At 43.2% G+C, this 26,939-nt stretch overlaps 1 protein-coding gene and 1 pseudogene across 2 annotated transcripts in view; both read right to left on the bottom strand.

Moving 5' to 3' along the window:
* Positions 1-394: 394 nt before the first annotated feature.
* LOC147639942 (nicotinamide adenine dinucleotide transporter 1, chloroplastic-like) lies at positions 395-2,145 on the bottom strand. Its single transcript, XM_086775525.1, has 2 exons — positions 1,220-2,145; positions 395-1,110 (listed from the first exon to the last, which is right to left on the bottom strand). The coding sequence occupies exons 1-2, from the start codon at positions 1,295-1,297 to the stop codon at positions 793-795; spliced, it is 396 nt and encodes a 131-aa protein (XP_086631651.1). The 5' UTR covers positions 1,298-2,145; the 3' UTR covers positions 395-792.
* A 1,855-nt stretch (positions 2,146-4,000) lies between these two features.
* LOC147639941 (nicotinamide adenine dinucleotide transporter 1, chloroplastic-like) overlaps positions 4,001-26,939 on the bottom strand; it is a 96,468-nt pseudogene continuing 73,529 nt past the window's right edge. Inside the window, exons 9-10 of the transcript XR_015262198.1 lie at positions 4,976-5,070; positions 4,001-4,866 (exon numbers count right to left, since the gene is read on the bottom strand). The product of XR_015262198.1 is annotated as a nicotinamide adenine dinucleotide transporter 1, chloroplastic-like (transcript). The remainder of the gene's footprint in view (positions 4,867-4,975; positions 5,071-26,939) is intronic.

Raw genomic sequence — 26,939 nt, 5'->3', positions numbered from 1 at the left:
AATGTTATAGCCATAACTCAAATACTCTATAATGAGTTGATGTAACTAAACACTAAGTTTAATGTGTGCATCAGCACAAAGCATTTCATCATTCATGCAAATTTGTGGATATTTCCTCTGGTTCATCAGGAGCCATGAACATAAGCATGGAGGTAAATAAAACCAGTTATGCTTTGTGTAGAAATGTGCCAAGCATTAGAAAAAGTGATACAAATCAACCCATTCACATAAGAGTCGTTCAATAAGACCAAAACACCATATTAAAGACACGTGCTGAGCAATATACATGTGTTTTGCTGTCCCTCTTTACCTAGACAACACCAATGCCAGATGCAAACTGTCTTTTGATCTTAATGCATACTTACGACCCAATGTCAGAAGAACACTGCTTGTCTAGAAGAAAATGAGGATTATAAATAATACACACGACATGGGTCAAGCAACTTGGCTTGATGCAATCCACGACCTGCTTCCCGGCCATGAGTACATGATGTTCTTTCTCCGTTTTGTTTGGAAAAAATAAGTTGCCAACAATTGTGTTGGCTGTGCTAAATCAATATAATGCAAAAATTTCCTGCTTGGCTTATCACAGCAGAGCTCAATAGCCCTCAACCCCCTCTAAAGAGTTAGCTAACACCAGTTGCAGTTTTATAATGATGTACACACATGTTGTGATGTGACCCTGGTAGATCTTGCACACCCCAAAAAATGGGCATGAAACTTTCAGGTGTGAAAAGGGTTATTAATGGCTCGAGGCATGCAAGTGATCTTTTTGACGCAAAGGCAAAGGCTTCACTTTTGCAGATGCAGAGCTCCCTTCTCCAGTGCGACTGGTGAAGCGTGCTCAACTCCAGAATAACTCTCTGATGAGTTTGATGTGGGCTGTGATTTAGGTGGAAACATCTTTTCCAGCTTCTTTCGGATGAGCTCGTAACTAGTAAATGTGATCACAGCAGCAGGTGTCGTCCTCATGAGATTAGTTGCACAGCCACTATAAAAACCTGCAATGCCTTCTTTCAGGTAAACCTTTCTGACGCAATCAATGACACCTTTGTACCGAACTTCTGCATACTTGGAGTGGCTTTGCTCTTGCAGTCTGGATCTTACAACCTGAGTAATGATTCGAGGAAATAACTGGTTATGTTTGCAGCACTTTGGATATGCCAGTGTTCGCTTAAAATTGAAAAATTCAAACATTGCTTGGAAAAGGATGGTTTACCTCATGAGGATAAGTTAGAGTTGATGCTATGATCTTGGATATTGATGATGCCAGAGCAACATCTCCACTGCTTAGCATTCCTGAACTGATTCCCTCTGATTAGCAGAAAAGGAGAAATTAGCAAATCCTTCCAAAAAATAAACAGCTTTATGATTTTCTGAAAAAGCTTTATAGCAGCAGACCAAAACATTTTGCATTGGATGACTACTTATTTCAAGAAACTGCATTCAGGAAAACTGTTACTTCTCACTCTCATAGGTACGAAGGTAGCTACACACATACATATGTATGTATGTATTTTAGCTACTCTCACTAACCCTCTTAACCCAAACATGCTTTTAAAAAATTTAGTTTGCTCGCTTTCAACAAAATAGACTGCCTCCTGTGCTGGGTTCTCCTGCTCCCACCCTTTCCCAAGGCATGTGAATCTCCACTTTTGGAGGTGGCCATTTGAAATTGATAGACCCTTTCACCATGCACAGCTTTTGGGGTCTAAGGCTTGCCAAAACCCTGGGTAAAATCAAGAATACCAACTAGGCTTGTCAAAGAGAATGATTGGGTATTGCTGAAATTCGAGAAAGCAAGACTTGAAAAGAGGCCTGGCAAAGAGGGTGCATACCCTAGCTTACAACCAGGTACTATGGGCCTTTTCAAGTGATCAAGAAGATCAATGAAGTGGCTTTCAAGTTGACATTGCCTAGTCATTAGCACATACACAATGCTTTTCATGTGAGTCTCCTTCGCAAGTATGTAGAGCCAGAGCCCGGTGAACCGGTTATTAAGGATCCACAAGAAGTGGATGAGCTTGAGAAAATTTTGCAATCAGAACAGATTGTGTCTCACAAGGAACGCAAGCTTGCTACAGGCAAAGTTGTCAGGTGTTACCTTGTAAAGTTCAAGAACTTCCTATTCATTTCAGCCATCAACGATCGTGATTTTACAATTTCTCTTCAACGAAAAACAAGTAGTCATCATGGATTTTCAAGACAAGATTGTGGGACGGGGCATTACAAAGAAACAATCCGTATGAGCTTTCAACACTCATATTGCGAGCAGGGTGTGAAAGCTAGCACATTGTGGCATGATAACTTTAGCCATATTGACCCTTGAACTCTTCTACAAATTCAAAAGAAGGGAATGATGTTGGATCTTTCCTTCAATCGTTGCCATACTAGAAAATTACGAAGCCTACATGATGGACAAGTAGCACCCACAACCCTTTTTGCAAGATGTCTGATACTAAGTCTACATTTCCTCTACAACTCATTCATGCACATCTCTGTGGGAAGATACAAACAATGGATTTAAGAGGTGCTTTCTCCACCTTGTCTTTTATTTCCTCAAGAAAGCTTTTGCATAGTTCAAGATTGCAATGGTCAAAACATGAAGGTGAAGAAGCTAAGGATAGATCACCAAGTCGGATTTTGTTGGTAAGAGTAGCATTCAACGATATAATGGAGTTGTCAAGCCCAAAAAATGGGACAATTGTTGTGGAGATGGCTCAAAGTATGCTCAATGAGAAGGGTCTTCTAAGCTCTTTTTGGGCCGAAGCAGTGAACACAACAGTTTACATGCTCAATAGAAGTTTGCAAAGAGAGGTCTTTCAAATTCTTTTCGGGCCGAAGAAGTGAACACAAAAGTTTACATCCTTAATAGAAGTGCAACAAGGATGGATGACAAGAAGTATATACACAAGTAACAAGCCTTCACTTTCTCATTTCAAAGTCGGACAGATCACCAAGTCGGATTTTGTTGGTAAGAGAGTAGCATTCAATGGCATAGCTTACTATGGAGCTGTCAAGCCCAAAAAATTGGACAATTGTTGTGGAGACGGCTCAAAGTATGCTCATGATGAGGGTTTTCTAAGCTCTTCTTGGGCCGAAGCAATGAACACAACAATTTACATGCTCAATAGAAGTTTGCAAAGAGAGGTCTTTCAAATTCTTTTTGGGCCCAAGCAATGAACACAACAGTTTACCTCCTCAATATAAGTGCAACAAAGCCAATGGATGACAACAAGTATATACACAAGTAACAAGCCTTCACTTTCTCATTTCAAAGTGTTTGGTTGTGATTGCACAGTTGTGCCTTCTATGGCGGTGGGGTCAAAGCTTTCTATGGAGGAAATTTTACCACTCGTAGATGAGAGCTCTGAGAAGTCTTATTTTCTTATGTAATACTAGGCCATTCATCATCTTTGGTGCTGGTGTCTTAAGCAAGTTTTCCAACCAGCCATAAGAGAGCCATTGAAAACTAGGGATGCAGAGATACTATGCTATGTCCATGGAACACCAGCTTATGGCATGACCTACACTACAAATAAAACTCTTCGTGAGCTTTATGACTCAAACAAGGTTGGTGATTTGGACACCAGTGTGACAAGCTATTGCTTCACACTTAGTTCAAGATATATTCCTTGGATTAGCAAGAGATACTCTAGTATCACATTACGTTATTGTTGATCATATATTTGCTTTGCAAAGAGAAAACAAACACCTTATAAGCTTGGCTGGATGAATTCATAAGCACAAGACAACAATGTTATAGCCATAACTCAAATACTCTATAATGAGTTGATGTAACTAAACACTAAGTTTAATGTGTGCATCAGCACAAAGCATTTCATCATTCATGCAAATTTGTGGATATTTCCTCTGGTTCATCAGGAGCCATGAACATAAGCATGGAGGTAAATAAAAGCAGTTATGCTTTGTGTAGAAATGTGCCAAGCATTAGAAAAAGTGATACAAATCAACCCATTCACATAAGAGTCGTTCAATAAGACCAAAACACCATATTAAAGACACGTGCTGAGCAATATACATGTGTTTTGCTGTCCCTCTTTACCTAGACAACACCAATGCCCGATGCAAACTGTCTTTTGATCTTAATGCAGACTTACGACCCAATGTCAGAAGAACACTGCTTGTCTAGAAGAAAATGAGGATTATAAATAATACACACGACATGGGTCAAGCAACTTGGCTTGATGCAATCCACGACCTGCTTCCCGGCCATGAGTACATGATGTTCTTTCTCCGTTTTGTTTGGAAAAAATAAGTTGCCAACAATTTTGTTGGCTGTGCTAAATCAATATAATGCAAAAATTTCCTGCTTGGCTTATCACAGCAGAGCTCAATAGCCCTCAACCCCCTCTAAAGAGTTAGCTAACACCAGTTGCAGTTTTATAATGATGTACACACATGTTGTGATGTGACCCTGGTAGATCTTGCACACCCCAAAAAATGGGCATGAAACTTTCAGGTGTGAAAAGGGTTATTACTGGCTCGAGGCATGCAAGTGATCTTTTTGACGCAAAGGCAAAGGCTTCACTTTTGCAGATGCAGAGCTCCCTTCTCCAGTGCGACTGGTGAAGCGTGCTCAACTCCAGAATAACTCTCTGATGAGTTTGATGTGGGCTGTGATTTAGGTGGAAACATCTTTTCCAGCTTCTTTCGGATGAGCTCGTAACTGGTAAATGTGATCACAGCAGCAGGTGTCGTCCTCATGAGATTAGTTGCACAGCCACTATAAAAACCTGCAATGCCTTCTTTCAGGTAAACCTTTCTGACGCAATCAATGACACCTTTGTACCGAACTTCTGCATACTTGGAGTGGCTTTGCTCTTGCAGTCTGGATCTTACAACCTGAGTAATGATTCGAGGAAATAACTGGTTATGTTTGCAGCACTTTGGATATGCCAGTGTTCGCTTAAAATTGAAAAATTCAAACATTGCTTGGAAAAGGATGGTTTACCTCATGAGGATAAGTTAGAGTTGATGCTATGATCTTGGATATTGATGATGCCAGAGCAACATCTCCACTGCTTAGCATTCCTGAACTGATTCCCTCTGATTAGCAGAAAAGGAGAAATTAGCAAATCCTTCCAAAAAATAAACAGCTTTATGATTTTCTGAAAAAGCTTTATAGCAGCAGACCAAAACATTTTGCATTGGATGACTACTTATTTCAAGAAACTGCATTCAGGAAAACTGTTACTTCTCACTCTCATAGGTACGAAGGTAGCTACACACATACATATGTATGTATGTATTTTAGCTACTCTCACTAACCCTCTTAACCCAAACATGCTTTTAAAAAATTTAGTTTGCTCGCTTTCAACAAAATAGACTGCCTCCTGTGCTGGGTTCTCCTGCTCCCACCCTTTCCCAAGGCATGTGAATCTCCGCTTTTGGAGGTGGCCATTTGAAATTGATATTGACCCTTTCACCATGCACAGCTTTTGGGGTCTAAGGCTTGCCAAAACCCTGGGTAAAATCAAGAATACCAACTAGGCTTGTCAAAGAGAATGATTGGGTATTGCTGAAATTCGAGAAAGCAAGACTTGAAAAGAGGCCTGGCAAAGAGGGTGCATACCCTAGCTTACAACCAGGTACTATGGGCCTTTTCAAGTGATCAAGAAGATCAATGAAGTGGCTTTCAAGTTGACATTGCCTAGTCATTGGCACATACACAATGCTTTTCATGTGAGTCTCCTTCGCAAGTATGTAGAGCCAGAGCCCGGTGAACCGGTTATTAAGGATCCACAAGAAGTGGATGAGCTTGAGAAAATTTTGCAATCAGAACAGATTGTGTCTCACAAGGAACGCAAGCTTGCTACAGGCAAAGTTGTCAGGTGTTACCTTGTAAAGGTGAAGAACTTCCTTCCCATTGATGCTAAATGGGTAGATGAAGAGTTCTTTAGCGATTACCTACACTTGCTTCAGACGTACTTGGATGCTTTCCAATTGCGCAAAACTGTTTAAAAGCCAAGGGAGATATCACCATTTCACCACCCTGAAAGGATCATGTAACTATGGTGGATCAAAGCATATGTATGCCATCACTAGAAGATGATTAAAATATGATTAAGATATGATTAAACTAATTACACAAGCATGAAGAGGGTATGGATCAAAACACTTGTACTGATTTCTCATAGGAATGTGGGGACGTGGCGCGACTGTAGGAGAGGTGGAGAGAATGTAGGTGGGCACTGTCCTCATATATCTCCTTGATTCTCTACAGAGGAGGGCGCCTACTTCTCACCCCTTTGAGTGGATTCTTATGCCTTTACAATGCTGAAGTTACATGGACAAATAACCTTTGAACCTTAGGCTTTAATATTGGGTATATGTTTGGATTATTTCCAACACCCCCCTATAAGCCAAACATGAACACGACGACTTATGACTGACTTTGCCTAACAATAAATCCTCCTTGATACATTGAGATAGAGTCCCCCCTTAATCACAACATAGAGTGTGTGTACTCTTCCCTTACAAACTTCAAGATATGTATTAACAACTAGTGGGTATACACAATAAAGAGTTAAGCCATCAACACAAGGCTTACTCAACAACTAGTGTTCCCACAAACATAAGGCATAGCCAAAACAAGACTTAGATAATGTTTTAAAAGACATAAGAGTCACCCACATCTTCACACGCTTGAACAAGGTTGGTTTCTTCTGCAACAATGTTGACTTTCTCCTTTCCTTTCTTCTTGTCCTTGAGGTAGCACCTTTGAGATGAATGATTTGTCTTTCCACAATACACACATGGATTGTTGGTGCAGCAGTCTTTAGTAAGATGATTTGTTCTTCCACAGCTTGCACACTTTTTCTTCACATTGTTGGAGGAGACAACATAGGCACTTCCAAAATCATCTTTGACCCACTTCTTCTCTTCTTCCTGCACGGAGTTAATCACACTTTCCAAAGGAGGAATGGGTTTCTTCTCTTTAACCACACTGACTATTTGATTGAACTTTGAAGGCATAGCCTTTAAAAGTATGGCAATGGCATCTTCTTTAGTGACTGGAGTCTTCACATACACAAGTTGAGTCATAAGACTCTTAAGTCTCTTGATTAGTGAAGCCACACCTTCACTATCTTCCATTTTGAGCTTGTACAATTGCATTTTAAGGCTAATTTTGGAGTGTTTAGACTTAGCACTAAGATCTTTTCAAGTGTGTCCCATGCCTTTGCAGCACTGTCATCATCATCAATGTAATGAATGTAACCATCATCAAGTGCAGTGATTATGATGCCTAATGCTTGCTCATCTTTGGCTTGCAATGCAACAGTGGTTTCTCTAGTAGTAACAGCAGAAGCTTCATCTCCATCAGATTGTGGTTTGACAAGGCTCCATAGATTCTTCTTCATTAAATACCCCTTAATTTTGGTTTGCCAGGTGTGAAAACCTTGGCCATTAAACTTACCTTGGAGTTTTAGATAAAGCCATGAGAAGGTCTTACCACTGAGATGAACCCAGGGCAATGTCTAATCTCTTACAATTTGTGATTAATTATCCCAGAACCCCAATTACATTGAGATAAGCATCTTGTTTTGTATGTAGAAAACTATATTTTTTTGGTGGGTACAATTAGGGTATGGAATGAGAGTGAGAGTCAAAAATATTTGCATAAACATCAATAGCAACTCTCTAATGCTGGTTTGGACTAAGCAATGGTCACCAAACACTTCAATTATGAGGATTAATTATTGATTTTTCAGAGATAAGCTCACTGTTGGCATGTGCAAAGGGTACCTTGATTTGGAGTACCAAATAAGAGGGAAAGCTTGATGTGAAGCTACATGAGGCTTTAGCAACACATGAATTGAAAATTTGCAGCTTGAATGTCTCAAAAAACCAATTATGCAAGAATTAATTGAGGAAATTGAAAGTTTTCTCTTATTGTGGTATTCTGCAGAAAAGAGACGCCTGAAGATTTGCCTTGTGTAGCATGTGTAGTTGATCTTTTTGAGAACACTTTTAGGGGTTTGAAGCTGACTCTTAGGGCTACAAAAGCCCTCAATCAATTCCTTGATTGGCTCACACCTTTGAGAGTAATTGACTCTGCAAACCGGCGAAGGCGAATTCTGAAAAACGTGGCATGCTGCAGCGCCGCGCGAGGAATCACACCAATTGACGTATCACGCCTGTGCGCCTTGATGTGGGGAAGAGGCTCCAAGTTGTAGATCAGCAAATGATCAAGTATACCTAGAGATCTAAGGCCTCCTAGGACTGTATGTGCTGTGGGAAGAGAAGCTAAATTAAGTTTATGATAAAAACTCAATAATCTAGTGATGATATTGTGTTAAGGTACCAAGGGATGGTCTAGCTCTGATACCATGAAAGAAAATAGAAAGGATCATGTAACTATGGTGGATCAAAGCATATGTATGCCATCACTAGAAGATGATTAAAATATGATTAAGATATGATTAAACTAATTACACAAGCATGAAGAGGGTATGGATAAAAACACTTGTACTGATTTCTCATTCCCAAAGGTGCCTTTTATAGGCCAAGAGTACATCCTTGAATATAGGAGAGGTGGCTTGATTTTAGGAGAGGTGGAGAGGAATGTGGAGAGGTGGAGTGATTGTAGAAGAGGTGGAGAGAATGTAGCTGGGCACTGCCTTCATATATCTCCTTGATTCTCTACAGAGGAGGGCGCCTACTTCTCACCCCTTTGAGTGGATTCTTATGCCTTTACAATGCTGAAGTTACATGGACAAATAACCTTTGAACCTTAGGCTTTAATATTGGGTTTATGTTTGGATTATTTCCAACACACCCAACCAGTTCACCCGTGCTTTCTCATTATGTCTCTACATTGGACTGGCATCCATGCCACACACTGATGTATCGAGATGGAGAAAGCTCAATGCCCATCGCCCAAACCTTATCCCCTTTGTTCAAAGAGAGCAACCAGCCATGTGTCCATCCCAGCTTGCACCACAAGTCACTTGTCCTCTCTGCCTAACACCCAAGGTAGACATCTTTCCTTCTCTCTAGAAGTTGGCACCCTCCTTCATGAGGCCTTTTGGCTGAATTTTTTACACTCTCTCCTTCCTAACTCCATATCCAAGCTTACTAGTGTGTTTCCCAAGCTTCCAAGAGTGTTTCCATGTGGTTTTCACTCTCCTACACACTTCCAATGTCAGCAAAACGACTCTTATATTTGCTTAATTTCTAGTCTTTTTATTTCAGCTTTCCTTTCCCAAGTTGAACCATAGGGGAAGCTTTCCCAAGGTTCCCTTCATCCTCTTGAAGACTTCTGTCGCAACAGATTGAAGATTTCAACACTCCAAACGCTTCTATCGCGAAGACTTCCACTATCATCGCCTCTACTTGCAATTGATAAGCTTTAATGCTTAATTATAGAAGCAAAGAGTACGAGGAAGAAGCACGACTCCATGTTCACATACCATGTGTGGTGTTCTCTTGTCCTACATGCTCTCTTACAGATTGTTACTACCGTGTGTTGGTGGAACAATAGGGTGCAGGTGGTAGGGAACATAGGCACTTGAGAGAGTAGTGTGAGTCGCAAACCTTCACCAGCAACCATATTGTTTGCAATACTGAAATTATATGCATTGGTATGGAAATCTAGTCAAAAATGCCTACAACACCATGTACTTGATTCTCCCAAGATTAATATACTCTATTTGAGGGAGGGGCTGGCCGTCCCAGCTCATTGTGCGTCTCTTGCCAATTCAGCAAATTACATCTTGTGTTGAGCTTGTTGTCCATTAAATCTTGGTGTATTTAAGTGTATTTATTAGCATCATGTTCAACCAAGTATTCCACAGACCAACTAGTGGAATTACATTGGTATTAGAGCATACAGTTCTCTTTCATTTTTATCATGAAAGACGATCATCGTGAACACTAGCCATCTCTACACTTAGAACACTATGGACAGCCATACAGTGAATGTTGAAGATACCAACACAAGAGGTTGAGACAATAAAATGCATGCTTCCAATGCTTTACAAGAAGAGCAAACTCATGTGGTGTATACCAAGGAATAGGAACATGTGGGACAACTGTACCGTGGTAAAGAGAAAATGCAAAAAGAAGAGTCCATAGCCTTAAGGACTGAACTTACTCTTCCTTATGCACAACAAGAAGAACTGAAGCTCTACCACGAGGATCCATTGGTACATGATCATTTTATTGGCATATATGCTACGAGTAGTGCCACATGTTGTCAATTACACATAAATCACAAAAGCCCTAAAAATATGTATACCAATGAGCTTTATTTGTGCGATTAAGAACTGATTTTAGGAAAGTCCCAAATTTATGTGTCCTGTAACTGCAATTGTGCAATTAAGCACCAATTTATGTGTCCTGTAACTGCAATTGTGCAATTAAGCACCAATTTATAAAAATTCTCCATTTTTTTTTAAAACCCTACACCAAATCTTGCCTTGTACTACTGATTGCACCTATAGGTTTGCAATGAAGTATGCAAATCACAAAAAACCCCAAGAATAGCACCAAGAAACAAGTAACTGTAAGCCATGTAGAGCACTGTAGAGTTGTCGTCTTGCACAATGCACGGGTGGTCGCCTTGCATGTTAGCAATGGAGCAAGCTGACAACAGCAGGCCGGCGACAGTCAAGGACAGCAACGAAGCACAAAGACGGCAACGAGGCAGCTTCGGCAGGCGGCGGTGATGGCGGATTGTGGTGCAGTTGGCTACAATGAACTCCGGCAAGCGACGGCGAACTAGGGCGACATTGAACTGCAACTTCAAACTTCAACGGCGGCTAACTGTGTTGGAGCGGAGGCTGACGGACAGCGGCAATGCCAAATGGAAGGGTCCCAAGGAAACTTGGATTTCTGTCGAATGCCAAGTAAGGCGCAACGTGGGTAGAGGGCCGCCCACTGTGTTGCAAGCACCGCCGCGACTGGTCGGGCGAAGGTGCTGCTCTACGCACTAGTGCCACCGAGTCTGGAGGCAAAAAGGGGTGGCAGCAAGGGCGGGGGGGAGGGGGGCGCGACAACCAAGGGCGACAAAAGCAATGCAAGGCGGAATAGGCTAGTTGTTGGAACGTCAAGCAAAACCGCCGGACCCTGTGAGCATAAACGTCGGAACGTCAAACATAAACGCCAGAACGTCGCGCGTGACAGGCACGGGCGGACAACACTCGTCCAAGGAAAAGTGGCTCTGATACCACTGTTGGCCCAAGGCTTGTCACAGATTAGGGTTAGGGTTTCACACAAACACACACAGAATCAACATCATCAGCAAGTGCACAGAGGATAGTGATTGATGCTCACACAATGGATTGCATTGGAATGAGTGGATCTGGAGAGTCAACTCCATAATATCAAAATACAAATAAAAGTGGTGGTGTCCTTTCACACTAGATATCCATAGGGAAAAATGCAAAGGGAGAAAAGTGCCTTTGGTTAGTCCATGTTTATTGGTGCACAAAAATTTGGGCCTTTTTGCATTGCAAGCCTTGTTTGCACATTTATGCAGTGATTGAGCAAAGATTTGCAATGTTTGTGTCGTTAGGACACTAGAAACTTTATTTGCAGCCTTGTATTTGGGACAAAACATTTGCACAAGACCTTGTGGTTGCCTCGCATTACACTCCAGTGCGTTGGGATTTTGCCTGCAGTTGCTTTTTACAGCATACTTGGTTGCATGTGTTTGCGTATCTCTTGGTAAAGAGATTTCACCATTGTGTCTAGGAATACAACCGATATATTCAAGCTTTTGTCCCAAGAGGCCAAATTGGATGGCAATAACTCCTCCCTCTGGAGTTTCATGGTCTGAAACCTTCTTGTAGCCAAAGGCTTATGGAGTTATGTATCAAAAGAAGATGTACGCATAGCACCTAGCACACCTAGCCGTGGTGTTCAACAAGTTGCAGTACCTACTTCTCCCCCACAGGAGCAGAAGAGATGGGATACTCATGATGCCCAAGCGATGGCTTTGATTGCTTTGTCAGTAAAGCGATCAGTCATACCGCATATCCGGTCTTGTAGGACCTCATGGCGAGCTTAGGATGCACAGTCCAGTAGCCCTTCCTCAAGCTGACTTTTGATGCATGGGTGCTCACTTCAACATGATAGAGGCAGCAAAGGACAAACTTGGAGGAGGCACCGCCGCAATCTCATGAGTAGTGTACTATACCTGGGAGGAGATGATACTGCTACTTAGGGGACAGGACCCTTGACATCTTCTAGAGTTTGGGCGCAACCCTGGGAGCCTTAGCTTCACGTGATCGGATAGGTAGAGCACCGGCCCCAACCTCTCTAGACTTAGCAAGTTTTACGTTGATGAGTGGGCTTGCAGCCGTTGGGGCATGATTGGTATCTAGGCACGTACTAGATTTTTCATATCATGCCCCGGTTATTCTGTCCCTAGAGGACCCCTAGAAGCATGACATGCATGCAAGCTCTAGGATTCCGGATATCCTCATTCAGGAGCCCAAGATCTGCAGCAAGATAGAGCAGATTTGGGCGGGACTGCTCTTTATCGTAGGCTCTACTGCGTGCACATTGGATGCTAGCCTAGGGGAGATCAACGGTTTCTTGCAGGAGGCAGCCCCGAGCAGATTGGAGGGATTTCGAGAGCGGGAGCGGAATCTAAGGAGGGGTCTGCCCTCTTTACAGCGACTTCAGGAGAGTTCCCCAGATAACCCATGGATTGAGACTCAGCTTGCTGCCCCCCACACGGAGATTAGATCCATTGAGGAGAGGAGGGTGGAGTACAGATACCACGCCAAAGCTTCATTCTAGACTCAAGCGTGACAGAGTCTGAGGGGATTTCTTTGAGATAGCCAGCCCCCATAGGAGGAGAAACGGTATTTGCAGGCTGCGTGGCCACAATGGAGCTATCGTTTCTGATCCCCCCCCATGTGAGAGCCAGTGCCGCTGATTTCTTTCGATCTTTTCTCACAAGTGCCCCAGTAGTATTGGCACAGGTGATGGACGCGCGCCAGAGGGACTGGTGGCACACGAGAGAGGTGGTTCCCCCCTCTCTTCGGGGTGACGGCATTACCTAGGGGCAACTGCCCGGCTACGGATGGCTTCTAGTCTCTTTCTTTCTTCGTCACTGGGACCTCTTGGAAGGTGTCCTTCAAACTACCTTCAATGAGATTATGAGCACAGGTGCAATGCCAAAGAGGCTCTCGGAGGGATTGATACAATTGATTCCTAAGAAGGGTGGTGACAAATTGGAGATCCGGCAGTGGAGACCCATCACTCTTCTAGGGACCGCCTATAAGATCTTGGCCAAGGCCATCAGCAGGAGACTTTAGCCCTTTCTCCCGGACTTGATTCATGACACTCAGACCAGCTTTGTTCAGGATTAGAGCATTCTGGACAACATTTTCACCTTCTGAGAGGCGACAGCTTCGGCCAAGATGCGGCAGTAGGTTCTCATAGTACTACTCCTAGACTTTGAGAAAGCTTTTGATAGGGTGGATTGGAGCTTTCTCGAGGGCACAATGAGCCGGATGGGATTCCCCCCTGGAGTGGATTCGTGGAGTCTCAAGACTTTACTCAACCTCCACATCCAGGTTCTCAGTCAAGGAGCCCGTGGCGACAGATTTCCCCTTTCCCGCTCGGTATAGCAAGGCTATCCGTTGGCACCTTACCTCTTCTTATTCGTCACTGAGGGAGGCCATTAGTTTTTTTCTATCAGCCCAAGAGACTAGACCTCAGGGATTGCGTCTCCCCCTCTGCACACAGGAGGAGCTGCTTGACTCAGAGTTTGCAAATGACACAACAGCTTTCCTTTCTAGAGATGTGGAGAATCTCCAGCGATCCGCGGAGGCAATCGAGGTTTTTTGCCGCGCATCAGGAGCACAAATCACTGGTACAAGTCGTGTGGTTTTTGGGTAGGCTCTGTACCCGCCCCGACTTGGCGCCCAGTTGAGGCTTTCCAATGGATCCGGAGGGGCACTCCAGTTCGCTATCTTGGTTGCCAAGTTGGTATTGACATCTCTCCTGAGCTGCAGCTCGCCCCTTGAGTATTCGGAAGAAACTTTTATACTGGAGTTCTACGAGGCTCTCCCTAGCAAGTAGAGTGATGGTGGTGAACCAAGTTCTTCTTGCCACCATGTGGTACATCACTTCATGCTAGGCTTTTTCTCAGGCATGTACTAGCCAGGTATAGCAATTGATCAGGAACTTCTTATGGGCCGGCAATGACGGGAGGCCAGCCAGGACCAAGGTGGATCATTCAGCAACGTCGTAGAGGGGGCCTAGGCCTTAGTGACCCCGCTATTTAGAGCCGTGCCTTGTTGGGCAAGCTAATCATTAGAAGACTCCTTCCCGGTGGTGAGCCCTGGAAGGATTTCCACTTGGCCCGGATTTCAGCTCGCACCCCGAGTCTAGGGGACCCTTGGCCGCAGAGTACCAGATGGATTTTCACAAAGATGCGGGCCCACGGTTTTAGCCCAGCTTTTGAGGACAGATTTGCAACCAAGCTACCACCTTACTTCGAGCTTGGGATCACCTCAGGCTGGCCCTTAGGAAGACAACTCCGACAGCCTTAGAGAAGCGGCTTCTACACCTTTGAGGAGGATGGGGAAGGGCTATCCCTTCAAGTCTCTCACCATCGTATTTCGGCAGTACCAATGACAGCCCCATCTACTCACCATTGGGGACCAGGCTCATGCCAAAGACTGGAGATTTGCAGTAGTAACACAACCTAGCACATTTGGTTGGTGACCCCATTGGGCATTACATACCACTTGTGTGGTTGTTTCCCCCCCTCCCTCTGTATGAGATAGCCTTCTCCTCACAAAGCGGCCAACCGAAGGAGAGGTATATCCTGCGCCGGGTGGGCGGTGCAGCTTGCAATTACATGCTTACAGTGATTCCGACTGAGCTGGTGACTACGATCCATGGCAATCCACCAGTGGGAATTGTTTCTTTTTGAGGCATTCATGCATATCACAGTTAAGTAAAAAGCAACCCATTGTTGCCACATCTACTTGTGAGACTGAGTACAGGGCAACCTTTACAGCCATAGTAGATTGTGTATGGCTAAGGAGATTGATGGCTGATCTTTGTGAGTGTCAACAGACACCCACCACCATAGTCACTAACAGTCAGAGTGCTATAGCCGTGGCATGAAACCCAATGTTTCATGCACGTACTAAGCACATAGAGATTCATTATCATTATGTCAGGAAGAGGATACGTGTAGGGGAGATCTCATTATCTTACTGCTCTACACTAGACAATGTTGCAGATATGTTCAGAAAGGCGTTGCCTCGAGAGAAGTTTGAAGCTTTCTGCAAAGCTTAAGGCTTACTCTTCTTATACAGGTTCACATTGCCACTACAGGAGGAATTTATTGGCATATATGCTATGAGTAGTGCCACATGTGAACATGGGCTAACCAAGGACACTTTTCTCCCTTTGGGTTTTCCCCCTTGGATATCTAGTGTAAAAGGACACCACCACTTTTATTTGTATTTTGATATTATGGAGTTGACTCTCCACCACCACTTTTATTTGTATTTTGATATTATGGAGTTGACTCTCCAACTCCACTCATTTCAATGCAATCCATTGTGTGAGCATCAATCACTATCCTCTGTGTACTTGCTGCTGCTGTTGATTCTCTGTGTGTCTATGTGAAACCCTAACCCTAATCTGTGACAAGCCCTGGGCCAAGAAAGCTGAATCTTTTTCGAATGCCATGGCAATGATTGCTCAAGAGTTGCACATGCAACTGAGGGATGCAAGACATGCATACTTGGCCCATACTGAGGAGAAAAGGCAACTATCCCACGTGTCTTGGTATCCCCGCAGGTGGTTGAACAAGAATATATGTTTAAGAGGATGAATCCTCATGCTATTAGAGAGGAACCATCGGTGACTTCATGCCATGCAGGTGTACCTTATGCACTTGTGAAGGATGCAATGTTTATGGCAGTGTTCAAAACGTATGTCAAATGCCATTGCCAACTGAAAATGTGCATGCAAACACATGCAACATAGACTGCAATTTTTTGTTGGTGCAAGTATTCCGCATCTCTCTCATCCTACTCATGCTCTCGAGTGTGCTCATGAGGAAGAAGTTATGGGTGAAAATGTACCAATGTGTGTTGAGGAGCCAGCCATAATCCCAAAATAATCCCAGTCACAAGGGTTGTCCCAATGGACATACATGGGAGAAAACATGTTGAGATGCAGACTAATGCATCAACGTCTCATGACTTTAAAGCCAGAGACAAATCTATGAAGTTTGATACATATCATGGGAAATATGATGCATCAAAGGCACTTGCTTTTATTGCCCAGTTTGATATTGCTTTTATGACGAGAATTTCTCTTAGAAATCCATGATACATGGCATGTAAGCATGTTCATGAAAGGTGTTGCTGCTCATTGGTGGCTTACTGAGAAGCTCTCACTAAATCCTGTTAGATCATGGGGAGAGTTCAAGGAGAGGTTCTATGCCCAGTTCTTGCCTCCCAATGCATTAAATGAGATAACAATGAAGTGGGATTAGGTGAAACAAAATGAGGGAGAAATGGTGAATGCATATGTGCAAAAGTTTTGGAAAGTGCTTTTGGAGGTGTCTCCATTTATGCATGTTCCAAAGGCGGAAAGAAAGAGAAGGTTTCCATCGAGATTATAACCCATGTACAAAGCGGGACTACAAATGTATCCTGGTCACACCTCACAGCAACTAACCACAGCCGCCGCCGCCGCCGCCGCCACCGAGCAATTGGAATACAAATGTATCCTAGTCACACCTCGCAGCAACTAACCGCAGCCACCACCACCACCGCCACCGAGCAATTGGAACTCAAGTTGAGTTGATCTAGTAAGGCTAAACCCTCATTCCAAGACAAAGAGAGGGCTGTCCAAAACCTGCAAAATAGTGGACAGTCACCTAAAAAGGACCAAAACCAAGATAAAAATGGTCCAAAGGCTGAAAATAAGCCTACCAAGAAGCGTCCCTTCCAAGTGAGACTATGGTCTCATTGCAGAGCAGAAAAAGCAATATATGAGCGAGAGAGAAAATGCTTTACTTGTGGTAGCACTGAGCATATTGCAAATGCATGCCCAAACAAGAAGAAGCATGATAATGTAAATGCACCAAAGCCTAATGTGCATATGATTTACTTCACATGATAGCAAAAGCAGGGTTGTATGTAAAGCTTGGGGACAACTTCAGGATTAGGCATTATTTCCGCTCCAAACAGACCCCGAAGACCCTCCGTGGACAAGGTGTCCTGAGCAAGTCCTACTTCTCCCCATCCTTAGTGATGTGGATCGTCTCTTGGAATGTCCATGGGACTTCCACTACAAAAGAGGAGTGCTTCTCTAAAAGCTTTAGAGAGCTTGTGTAGGAGGCCCCATAGTTGTCAAGTATGAAAAGTTCAATTCGGTACAGTACGTTCAAATACGGTCTCGGAACGCACCACTAAATTTTGAAAATAAAAATACGGTGGAGGTACGGTCCATTAAAAAATACTTAAAAATATAAATATAGATGCAAAACTTAGAGAAGTTACAACTTACAACTTACCCAAAACATAAAAATTTAGAATGTTGCAACTTGCATAGAAAATGAAAGTAGACAAATGTACATGTGACATGTCAAAGAGTCATGAATATATATAAAGCCGCAAAAGTCGGCATGCCGCATGGGCAAGTACAAAAATGCAAAAAGCCCATAGAGGACTATAAAGGCTAAAAGCCTAAGTCACCATCTATGTCAGGAGTCAGGACTCAGAGCTATCGCTAGGCTCTTCAATATCCTCACTAGAGGAAGACACCTCAAAGCTCCCACCAAAATCCCCATCGCTAAGAACGTTGCCCTCATCATCATATTCCGGCTCTCTAATATCACCATGAACTGCCAAAGAAGACTCCCAATGGATGTATACTCAACTCTAATCGTTGCGGGGCTAGAGCTCCGACTCGTGGAGCCACGTCTGACATAGGTAGCAACTGGGCGATCAGAGTCTCGAGAGCCAAAAGTAAGAAGAATAGGCCGAACCTGTACTCCACCTCTTGCTCGGTGGCCACGACGAGCGTGAGAGACTCGTCTATCAATCTCCTCTAGTTCTTTGTAGAGCTTTGCATATATGGCCTCCTCCTCTGCATTACGCTCCTTGTAGACACTTTTAAGAGTGTCCACCGTCTACTTGAATGCGTCGACGTTTATGTACAAGTTTTATAATTGATTAGGGGCTAAATAATAAAACATTGAAAGTATGTAAGTCTAACATGTTACATAACAATATACCTGTCTAGCTTGACTCATATCGTGCATTGCACGCACCATGCGCAAGCTATTGCGGCAATAGACTAGCCGCTCTAACTGTCTCGTGCTCAATCGATTGTGTGACTTCATGTGTATAAGTGAGTAGGAACTCGAGTTCTTCTCACATGCACCCGAAGAGCAATCGTAATCCACAAAAAAAATAAACAATGTTCAGGATTCTAGTATCTACACATAATTTAGTAACTTGGTGCCAAGTGGTTAGTGGTTACCTCTGCTAGAATCCTCAAAGCCACTCTTTGTAGGTGAGGTTGTTGGTAAGCAAATACCTCCCACCAGAAGAGAGGCTTCACCATAGAATCCCTCCTCCAACATACCGCATTTTTGCATATGTAGGGCCCCTATAGTTGATGAGCTCCTGTAAGAACTGAAATTGCTCATTCTCATCATCGGGTAATGCTTTCGGTAAGAAAGCATTCCTAGCTGAAAGCAACTCTTGATCAATGAAAAGTGAGAGTGCTTTGTAGGCAAGATGCAACAAAGCAGCAAGGCCATGGATAGGCCTCTTCATCCACTTCCATCTCCTCCACGAGTGCCAAGATAACATCACATTGAGGAGTAGCCTCAAGGGGATCACTATGAATTTTAAAATAAAGAAAGAATATCTTATATGAGAAAAACGAAAGAACAAGTGTTTAGATTCAACATTCCATTTTAGTTTATTACTTATTCTTAAATCTTATTTACCTTGTTAGCATATACTTTGGATCAAGCTCATCAAGGACTGTGGTGCGGATAATCTCGGCAATGGCCTCTCTCATAAAATGAGTGAGGAGCCCCAAGACATATGAGACATGAAGCTGGCCAACTACTTCTATTGGTGCCACATCATCGGTCGACTTCATAAACATCTGTTGTAGGGCTGGTCGATGGGGGATTCTCTCTTCTTTCATGCTGGTCGAGTTCCATACATGCCACAGGAAGCCAGTCGAGTTGCACACAAGCTCTCTAGGGCTGGTCGACACCTTCTCCTGTTTCTCTACAGGCTGGCTGTGCTGTTTTTCAGCATGATTCTGGAAGATATCAAGGTTTTCATTGGTCAAAACAATTATAGGTTGTGCTTGGTTACTGCTCCGCTCTCTCGCTGCTAAACGATTTGACCAAAGTGCTGTTTTGGGTCTGTTTGGGACTGTTGGACAGCAAGCACATGTTTTTCAGTCAAGAAGACCTCAAGGATGTTGTCCCGGGTGAGCCTGGTGAACTCATGTATGATCTGGTGGAACCTTTGGGTGGCTAAGAAGCCTGAAACATAGCTGGTTGAGCGAACAACTGTGTGGACAGCCGTGTAAACAAGAGAACAATTGGTAACTGCTTTGCCCTAGAATGGTGACTGAGGGCTTGTTATCTTTGGAGAGCAGTTGGTGACTGTTTTTCCCTACCTTGGTGTGACCGAGGGCCTGGTTTCTCTAGAAGGCAGTTGGTGACTGCTTTGCCTTGGGTTGGTGACCAAGGGTCTGTTTTTCTTTGCTATATTTCACGGATTTGGATAAATCTGGTGCTAGCAAAGGAGTGAAACTCCCGGGCACCCGCATCTTGTACAAGAGAATACTCTGTTGATAATAAAGATACCTCGGGGTTGGGGGGCAAGAGGGGGGGTAGCCCAACTTCATCCCCTAGTGCTGTGCCATGTGCAAGATTATCTTTTGGTGTTTCAGGATGTTTTGTTTATGATGCTTGTAAGAGATGTATCGGTATACACTCATGATATGATGGATGTTGAATGTATGCTGTGTTTCGGCAGTTAGTTTATGTATTCACGTGCCCGCTTGTAACATTGGTATTAAAGCAACGGTTTCTTTTTCTGCTTGAGAAAGGACGATTTTTGGGCATACAGAAAATTTGGCTAAGCATACAGAACAGATAATATGAGCACTCACACTAAGCCTCTTGAGCAGAAGAGGGCACATTCTGAGGGATCTGTTGGAACTGCTCATACTCCTCTTAAGCAGAAGAGGGCATATGCAGAAGCAAGAGAGGGCATATGCAAAAGGGACTGTTGGTACTGCCTATACAAATGCTATTGATGTAAGGTCTGAGTTGGAGCCCTCGAGGTGTCAAGTTAGACGCTACCGTGATGAGACAATAAAGTTGCAATCTTTGAGAAAAGATCTTGATGAGCAAAAAGTTCTGAGTACAAAAAGGAAAATTTCACCAGCTGACACAGCCTTTGAGGCTATGGCAGAAGAAATGGGATACAAAGATTCTTGTGCATTAGCCATGTCATATTTGAAGGGACGAAAGGATGTATCCCAGGATGTCAGTGGAAGAAGGGCTTCTTGCCTAGAAGCACATGCAGATTCAGGTGATTCAAAAGAGGTATGTCTCATTCTCATCATATTGTTCCACACGGAGAGCATTCTCATCATGCTGATTCCACTCAATCTACGAGTACCGCTCGGGATAGTGGAAAGAGGACTCGAGAAGAATCCCCTAACTACAAAACTGATGAGCGTGGTAGATCTCATTCAAGGAAGAAAGCTAAAGAGTTCAAGTCAAGGTATAAGGACATCAAATTTGAAAATTTCTTTGGAAAGATGGAAATTACCAAAGCTCTTGCTTTTATTCAACAATTTGAAATTGCTACTTGCAATGAAGACTTCTCGAAGAAGTCTAAACTGAGGCATATGGGTATGCATCTAAAAAAAATAGCTAGTGATTGGTGGATGGCCAAACTTTTGGATCATAGTGCTGCTCACACATGGACTGAATTTAAAATTCAGTTTTATACTCAATTCCTGCCATCAAATTTTGCTAAAAATGTGCGCAAAGAATGGGATTGGTCTAAGCAGGAGGATGGGGAGTCAGTGCAAACTAACATTGCCAAATATTGGAAGCTATTGCTGAAAGCTACTCCTTTCATGACACTCTCTGATGAGGAGAAGAAAAGAAAGTTTGAGTCCAATTTGCATCCGATCATTCAAGAGAGTCTTGAAGTCATCTAAACCAAACTCTTCAACAATTAACACATTCGGCTACTATAGCTAGAAAGTTACACATAAAACACGACAAATCTAAGCCATTTTCAGATTCTTTCAAGGTGAAAAGAGGGTTGGTTATGACCAAAAAAAGGGAGGGCATCCCTTAAGAAGTGATCAAAAAGATGCCTAGGATACAAAGGAACACTCATTCAAGAAGCCGTGGGACAAACGTAATGATCATGGGCTGTCAAGACAGCAAAGGATGGAGTATGCACGTGATGGAAAATGTTTTGGATGTGGTAGTAAAGATCACATATATCCTAAGTGTTCATGAAACCAAAGAATGCGGATAGTGGTACAAAAAAACATCATGTAAATGTTGTGCTAGATATACACGGAAACACAGGACATAATTCAACTGAGAGACTCATATGTAAATATATATATACCTTCATAAGGTCAGAAAAATTTGAACTTACGAATTGAGAGATTTGAGAAAGAAATAATAGTGAAGAAGGATAAAGACAAAAACAAAGCATTTGAAAGATCAAAAATAAATAAACTAACAAACCTAGCTACTAAGTAGAGGAAATCAAAAGATAATATCAAGCAAAGACTTTTAATTAAGACATTTACCAAAAACAAACAAACAAACAAACAAACAAACAAAACAAAACAAAACAAAAAACCAAAAACAAACAAACAAACAAAAAAAAAAGCAAAACAGAGAACTGTAAACTCTAGACCTAAAGCACTAAGAGCTAGAACCAAACATTAAGCTAAACTCTAAAAAAGACTTCGACTCAAAAGTGCAACCATTAATTCCAATGCCTGTCCAAACATGAAGTGTAGGTTCATCAACTCTATTATGCATAGCGTGGAAAATAAGCTATGACATCCCTACTCATGTCATCAGTGCCCAAGAGTAGGTGCAGGTTTGTATAAGGTTAGTCCAAAAGAACATGCGTTATAAAACCAGCGAACTGAGTTTCTATCACTCTCCGGAGGTGATGGGCATACTTAGCCATGATAGAGACTAGCCCTCAAAGTCTACTCTAAGGTATAACAACAAACAATTACAAAACATAGGAAAGAACCAAACTAAGTCTATATTAAGCTAGAGCAAGAAATAAAAGACTAAACAAGGCCTACTCTAAGTTAAAACAACAAACCCTACTCTAAGCTAGAACAAGCCACTTTTACAAAAAAGAGCATTGAATTATGAATTAAGCGGGCTGTTCAGCTCCCCGCTTCTATAAAACTTACTCCTTATGTCACAACTAGCGAGAACCCGGTACGACAATAGTAATAGACTAACACTTCAGATACCAAACACAGTGCATGATAACACAGCGGAACAACCATAAACAATACAATAAAACCGCACTGAGCCGGAACGACCGGCCCCCTGTAGGAACTTCTTTATAGATAGAGAAGCTTTTACAAGATACCAAGGTGCGGGTGCACACCACCGGATTTTCCACAAAGCCTCAGCACAAATCTTGCACACGTGTGCCAAGATACAAACATAGCACCAAAGTCCATTTAACAAACTGTCTCAAAACAGTCCCATAATCCGCTCATCAATTGTCCATAAAACAAGCCGATACGAAGCCCAAAACAGCCCCGAATTTCGTACCAAATCAGCCCCAAAACAAAGCCATAAAATCAGCACCAAAAGAGCTCTCAAATCAGCCCAAAACAGCCCAGAAAAAATTGGACCAGCCTTGTCAAGCTCCGGGAGAAAGCAACCAGCCATGTGGCTGCCCTAGAAGAAGTTGCTGAAATCGCTTCGCCGTTACATGATTTGACCAAGAAAAAGGCTGTATTTTAGTGGGGTGAAGTACAAAAGAAGACTTTTCATGGTTTAAAGAAAGCCATCATGTCTGGACCAATTTTTATTGTGCCAGATTTACATAAACCGTTCTCTGTTGAATGTGATGCATGTGGAGATTGTATTGATGCAGTATTGAACCAAGGAGGACATGTTGTAGCATATGAAAGTCGCCGGTTGCAACAAGCAGAACTCCTTTGTCTACTAAAGTTTATGGTTGCAAGTTCAAACTTATTAAGGTTTGGACGGACAAACTTATAAGTTATAAGAGTACTCATATTAGGCTGGACTTTATTGATGTACCGAGATCAGTTATAAGTGATGGGCACTCTGGTACTAGGCCAAAATCCCATGAGTTGCTAAAAGAAGATGAGGAGGTATTTTTGAAGCACATGAATTGCTTTTCTGGGAGGCTGGTGTGCTGAACAAGTCAGAGGAGCCAAAAAGAACAAGTCGACTCCTTCAAAGGGGAAAAGGGCTGTTGGATAGCAGACAGATGAGACATGAAGCCGGCCGAATGCTTCTACTCGTGCCGGATGGCTGGTCGACTTCATAAACACCTGCTGTAGGGCTGGTCGATGGGGTTTCTCTCTTCTTTTATGTTGGTCGTGTTGTATACAAGCCACAGGAAGCCAATCGAGTTGCATACAAGCTCTCTAGGACTGGTCGACACCTTCTCCTCTTTCTCTATAGGCTGGCTGTGCTGTTTTTCAGCATGATTCCAGAAGATAAAGGTTTTTGTTGGTCGAAACAATTACAGGTTGTGCCTGGTTACTGCTCTGCTCTCTGGTTGCTAAACGATTTGACCAAAGTGCTGTTTTGGTCTGTTTGGGACTATTGGAGAGCAAGTAGGCGTTCTTCAGTCAAGAAGACCTCAAGGATGTTGTCCCGGGTGAGCCAAGTGAACTCATGTATGATCTGGTGGAACCTTCGGGTGGCCAGGAAGCTTGAAACATAGCTGGTTGAGCGAACAGCTGTGTGGACACTGGACAGCCATGTAAACAAGAGAGCAATTGGTGACTGTTTGCCCTAGGTTGGTGACCGAGGGCTTGTTATCTTTGGAGAGCATTTGGTGACTGTTTATCCTAGGTAACCGAGGGCCTAGTTTCTCTAGAAGGCAATTGGTGACTGCTTTGCCCTGGGTTGGTGACCAAGGGTCTGTTTTTCTTTGCTGTATTTCACAGATTTGGATAAATCTGGTGCTGGCAGAGGAGTGGAACTCTCGTGCACCCGCATCTTGTACAAGAGAATACTCTATTGGTAATAAAGATACCTCGTAGCGCGCGGGGGGGGGGGGGGGGGGGGGGGGGGAGGAAGCTTCAGCCCCCAGTCCTCTGTCATGTGCAAGATTATCTTTTGGTGTTTCACGATGTTTATGTTTATGATGTTTGTGACAGATGTATTGGTATACGCTCATGATATGATGGATACTGAATGTATGCTATGTTCTGGCAATTAGTTTCTGTATTCACGCGCCCACTTGTGACAAAAAGAGACTCGTTGTCGTGGGATCTCTGTCCCCCACAATTGATTTGGGCATTCCATAATGCTTGAACACCTGTGACAAAGATTTTGACCATATGCTCAGCTTCAATGGTCTTTCTGACAAGCAAGAAGTGCTTGCTAATCCTGTCCACAATGGTTGTCATGACCTTGTGAAAGTGGAGCAGCATAAGTGTGAGCATGGTGGTTGGTGAGCAAGATAAATTCTTAAAGATGCATACTTGGGTGTCCGGACAAAAGTAATATGTGTGGACAACCCCAAGTGTGAAGGGGGGACCAAGGTATTAAATTTTATAAGGTTTATAAACCTTGGGTGGCCCTTAGTTTTTAAAAACTTTAAGTGAGGGCCACTAGGATAATTATGGAGGGGGGCTACTCTACTTTTAGAGTACACGCCTCCCTCTCCATCTCTCTCTCTCTTGCTTTTTGGAGGAGGAGGAGTCGACTGACTGCGTGGAGAACAGGGTGGAACTGGTCGCTTGCAGGAAGCCGTACACACGAGTGCTGCAGGTACAGTTCTGTACGGACAGCTGGCGCATCACAGTTGTACACGAGTGCTGCAGGTACTATCTGGCTGCGCTGCGTGGAGAGAGACTGGCCGGCGCATCACACAGGCGGGTACATCTATCCTGCTATGCAGGCAGCGCATCAGTCACGTGTGTTGCAGGTGCTGACCTGTACGGACAAGTACAGGCGGGTACTGACAGTCCTGTCCCCAACAGGTACAGGCGGGTACAGTTCAGTCCTGTACAGCTGGTACATGTGACGCACCACAAGGGTACAAGCAACGCATCAAAAGGACAGCTGCAAGTGCATACGGGTATAGACAGGTTCCGTCCGGTTGCTGTTGACTGACTGACTGACGTAGGCAGTTGCAGGTACAGTTCTGAGACGGCTGCAAGGAGAATAGTACAGACAGATACACACGTGTGCTGCAAGTACAAACCTGTACGGACATGTGCACACGTGTGCTGCAGAGTCGCTGACACAGGCGGCTGCAAGTACAAACTGGTACAGTCAATCCCTCTGGTGCAGAACTGCGCATAACAGTTGGTAAACTCTGAACATATCTTTCTCTCTTTCTTTCCACTGGCTTATGTCTGTTACAGAGTTGTTTCTTCTGGCCCTTTGTGAGAGGAGGGATATGGCTGTTTGAAGCTTTGGGGCTAACAGGTGTCGTTTTCCTTTTTGTTCTGGAGCATTCTAGCTCCTGTTCATTTGTTATTTGTCTAGACTACAATTGGAAAGGTGACTGCTAGTCTACCGCACTTTGGTTTCAGCCAGAGACTGGTTTCAATGGTCCATATTGCATCATTGTCATACGTGTGTACAAGGCAAATCCATAATAAAATCCATGGCAATGCTTGGTTCGGAACTAGCAAAGGCTGAAGCAAACCGAGAGTCTTTTGCCGATTAGATTTCACCCTTTTACAGGTGATACATGCACATACATGTGCCTCTCTGTCATTCCGCATACCTGGCCAAAAGAAATACCGCTCAATCATGTGTGTAGTAGGCATTATGCCTCGATGACCAATGTATGGAGGAGCATGGCACTCATCTGCCTCATGTCGAAAACCCCGCATAGGCAATTATCTTTCATAAGATAACCCTCTTCGATCACATATGAGGCATGGCATGACCAGCCATCAGATCAGCAATATTCATAGGATACAAATCATGCATGGCAGACAAGTCTCCATGAGAGGCAATGCACATGTGCTATGAGACTTTCTACATAATGAAATCAAATTCTAGCAAGATCAAAAGCCTTTGGACTATCCTTTTTGTAGCACAAGGCTTATGGACCAAGTAAAGAAGTACCTGACGGTCTACGAAAAATATGAATTTGTTAGCCAAAAGATAATGACGGTATTTCTTTGCAGCATAAACTATTGAGAGACCTTCTAGTTTGTGGCGGTGTAGTTTTATTTAGCATCATTCATTGGTGGCTGCTTATTGTTGGCAAAGATAATAGGAAATCCATGGTATTCTCTCCTAGTTGTGCCAATACATAACCAATTGCTAATGTTGAAGTGTCAATGTGAATGTGGAAGATAATGTCCTAGTTGGGAGATCTTAGGATTGGTGTACTCATGCGCTAAGGCTTTCTTGAGAGTGTCATAGGCTTTTTAACACTCATTTGTCCATTCAAAGATGCCGAGTAGACTGTACAAGGGTCTAGTTATGTCGATGTATAAGATTATGAATCTTTTGTGTAGTAATCGATGTGTCCCATGAATCGTTAGACACCCTTGAAATTCATGGATGGTAGGAGCTCAAGAATTAGCTTTATCTTGTTGTCATCCATAGAAATCAGGGATTTCATTAACGTCTTCACAATTTCGTGATCACGTTAACAAAACCTATTGTTAACATATTAAAACTTGTG

This window comes from Cibotium barometz, chromosome 3 (assembly GCF_041138505.1).
Source record: "Cibotium barometz isolate CiBa-2024 chromosome 3, ASM4113850v1, whole genome shotgun sequence".
Classification (NCBI taxonomy): Eukaryota; Viridiplantae; Streptophyta; class Polypodiopsida; order Cyatheales; family Cibotiaceae; genus Cibotium; species Cibotium barometz.
Note: the sequence above shows the minus strand (reverse complement) of the source record. Positions and strands in the feature narration are given on the sequence as shown.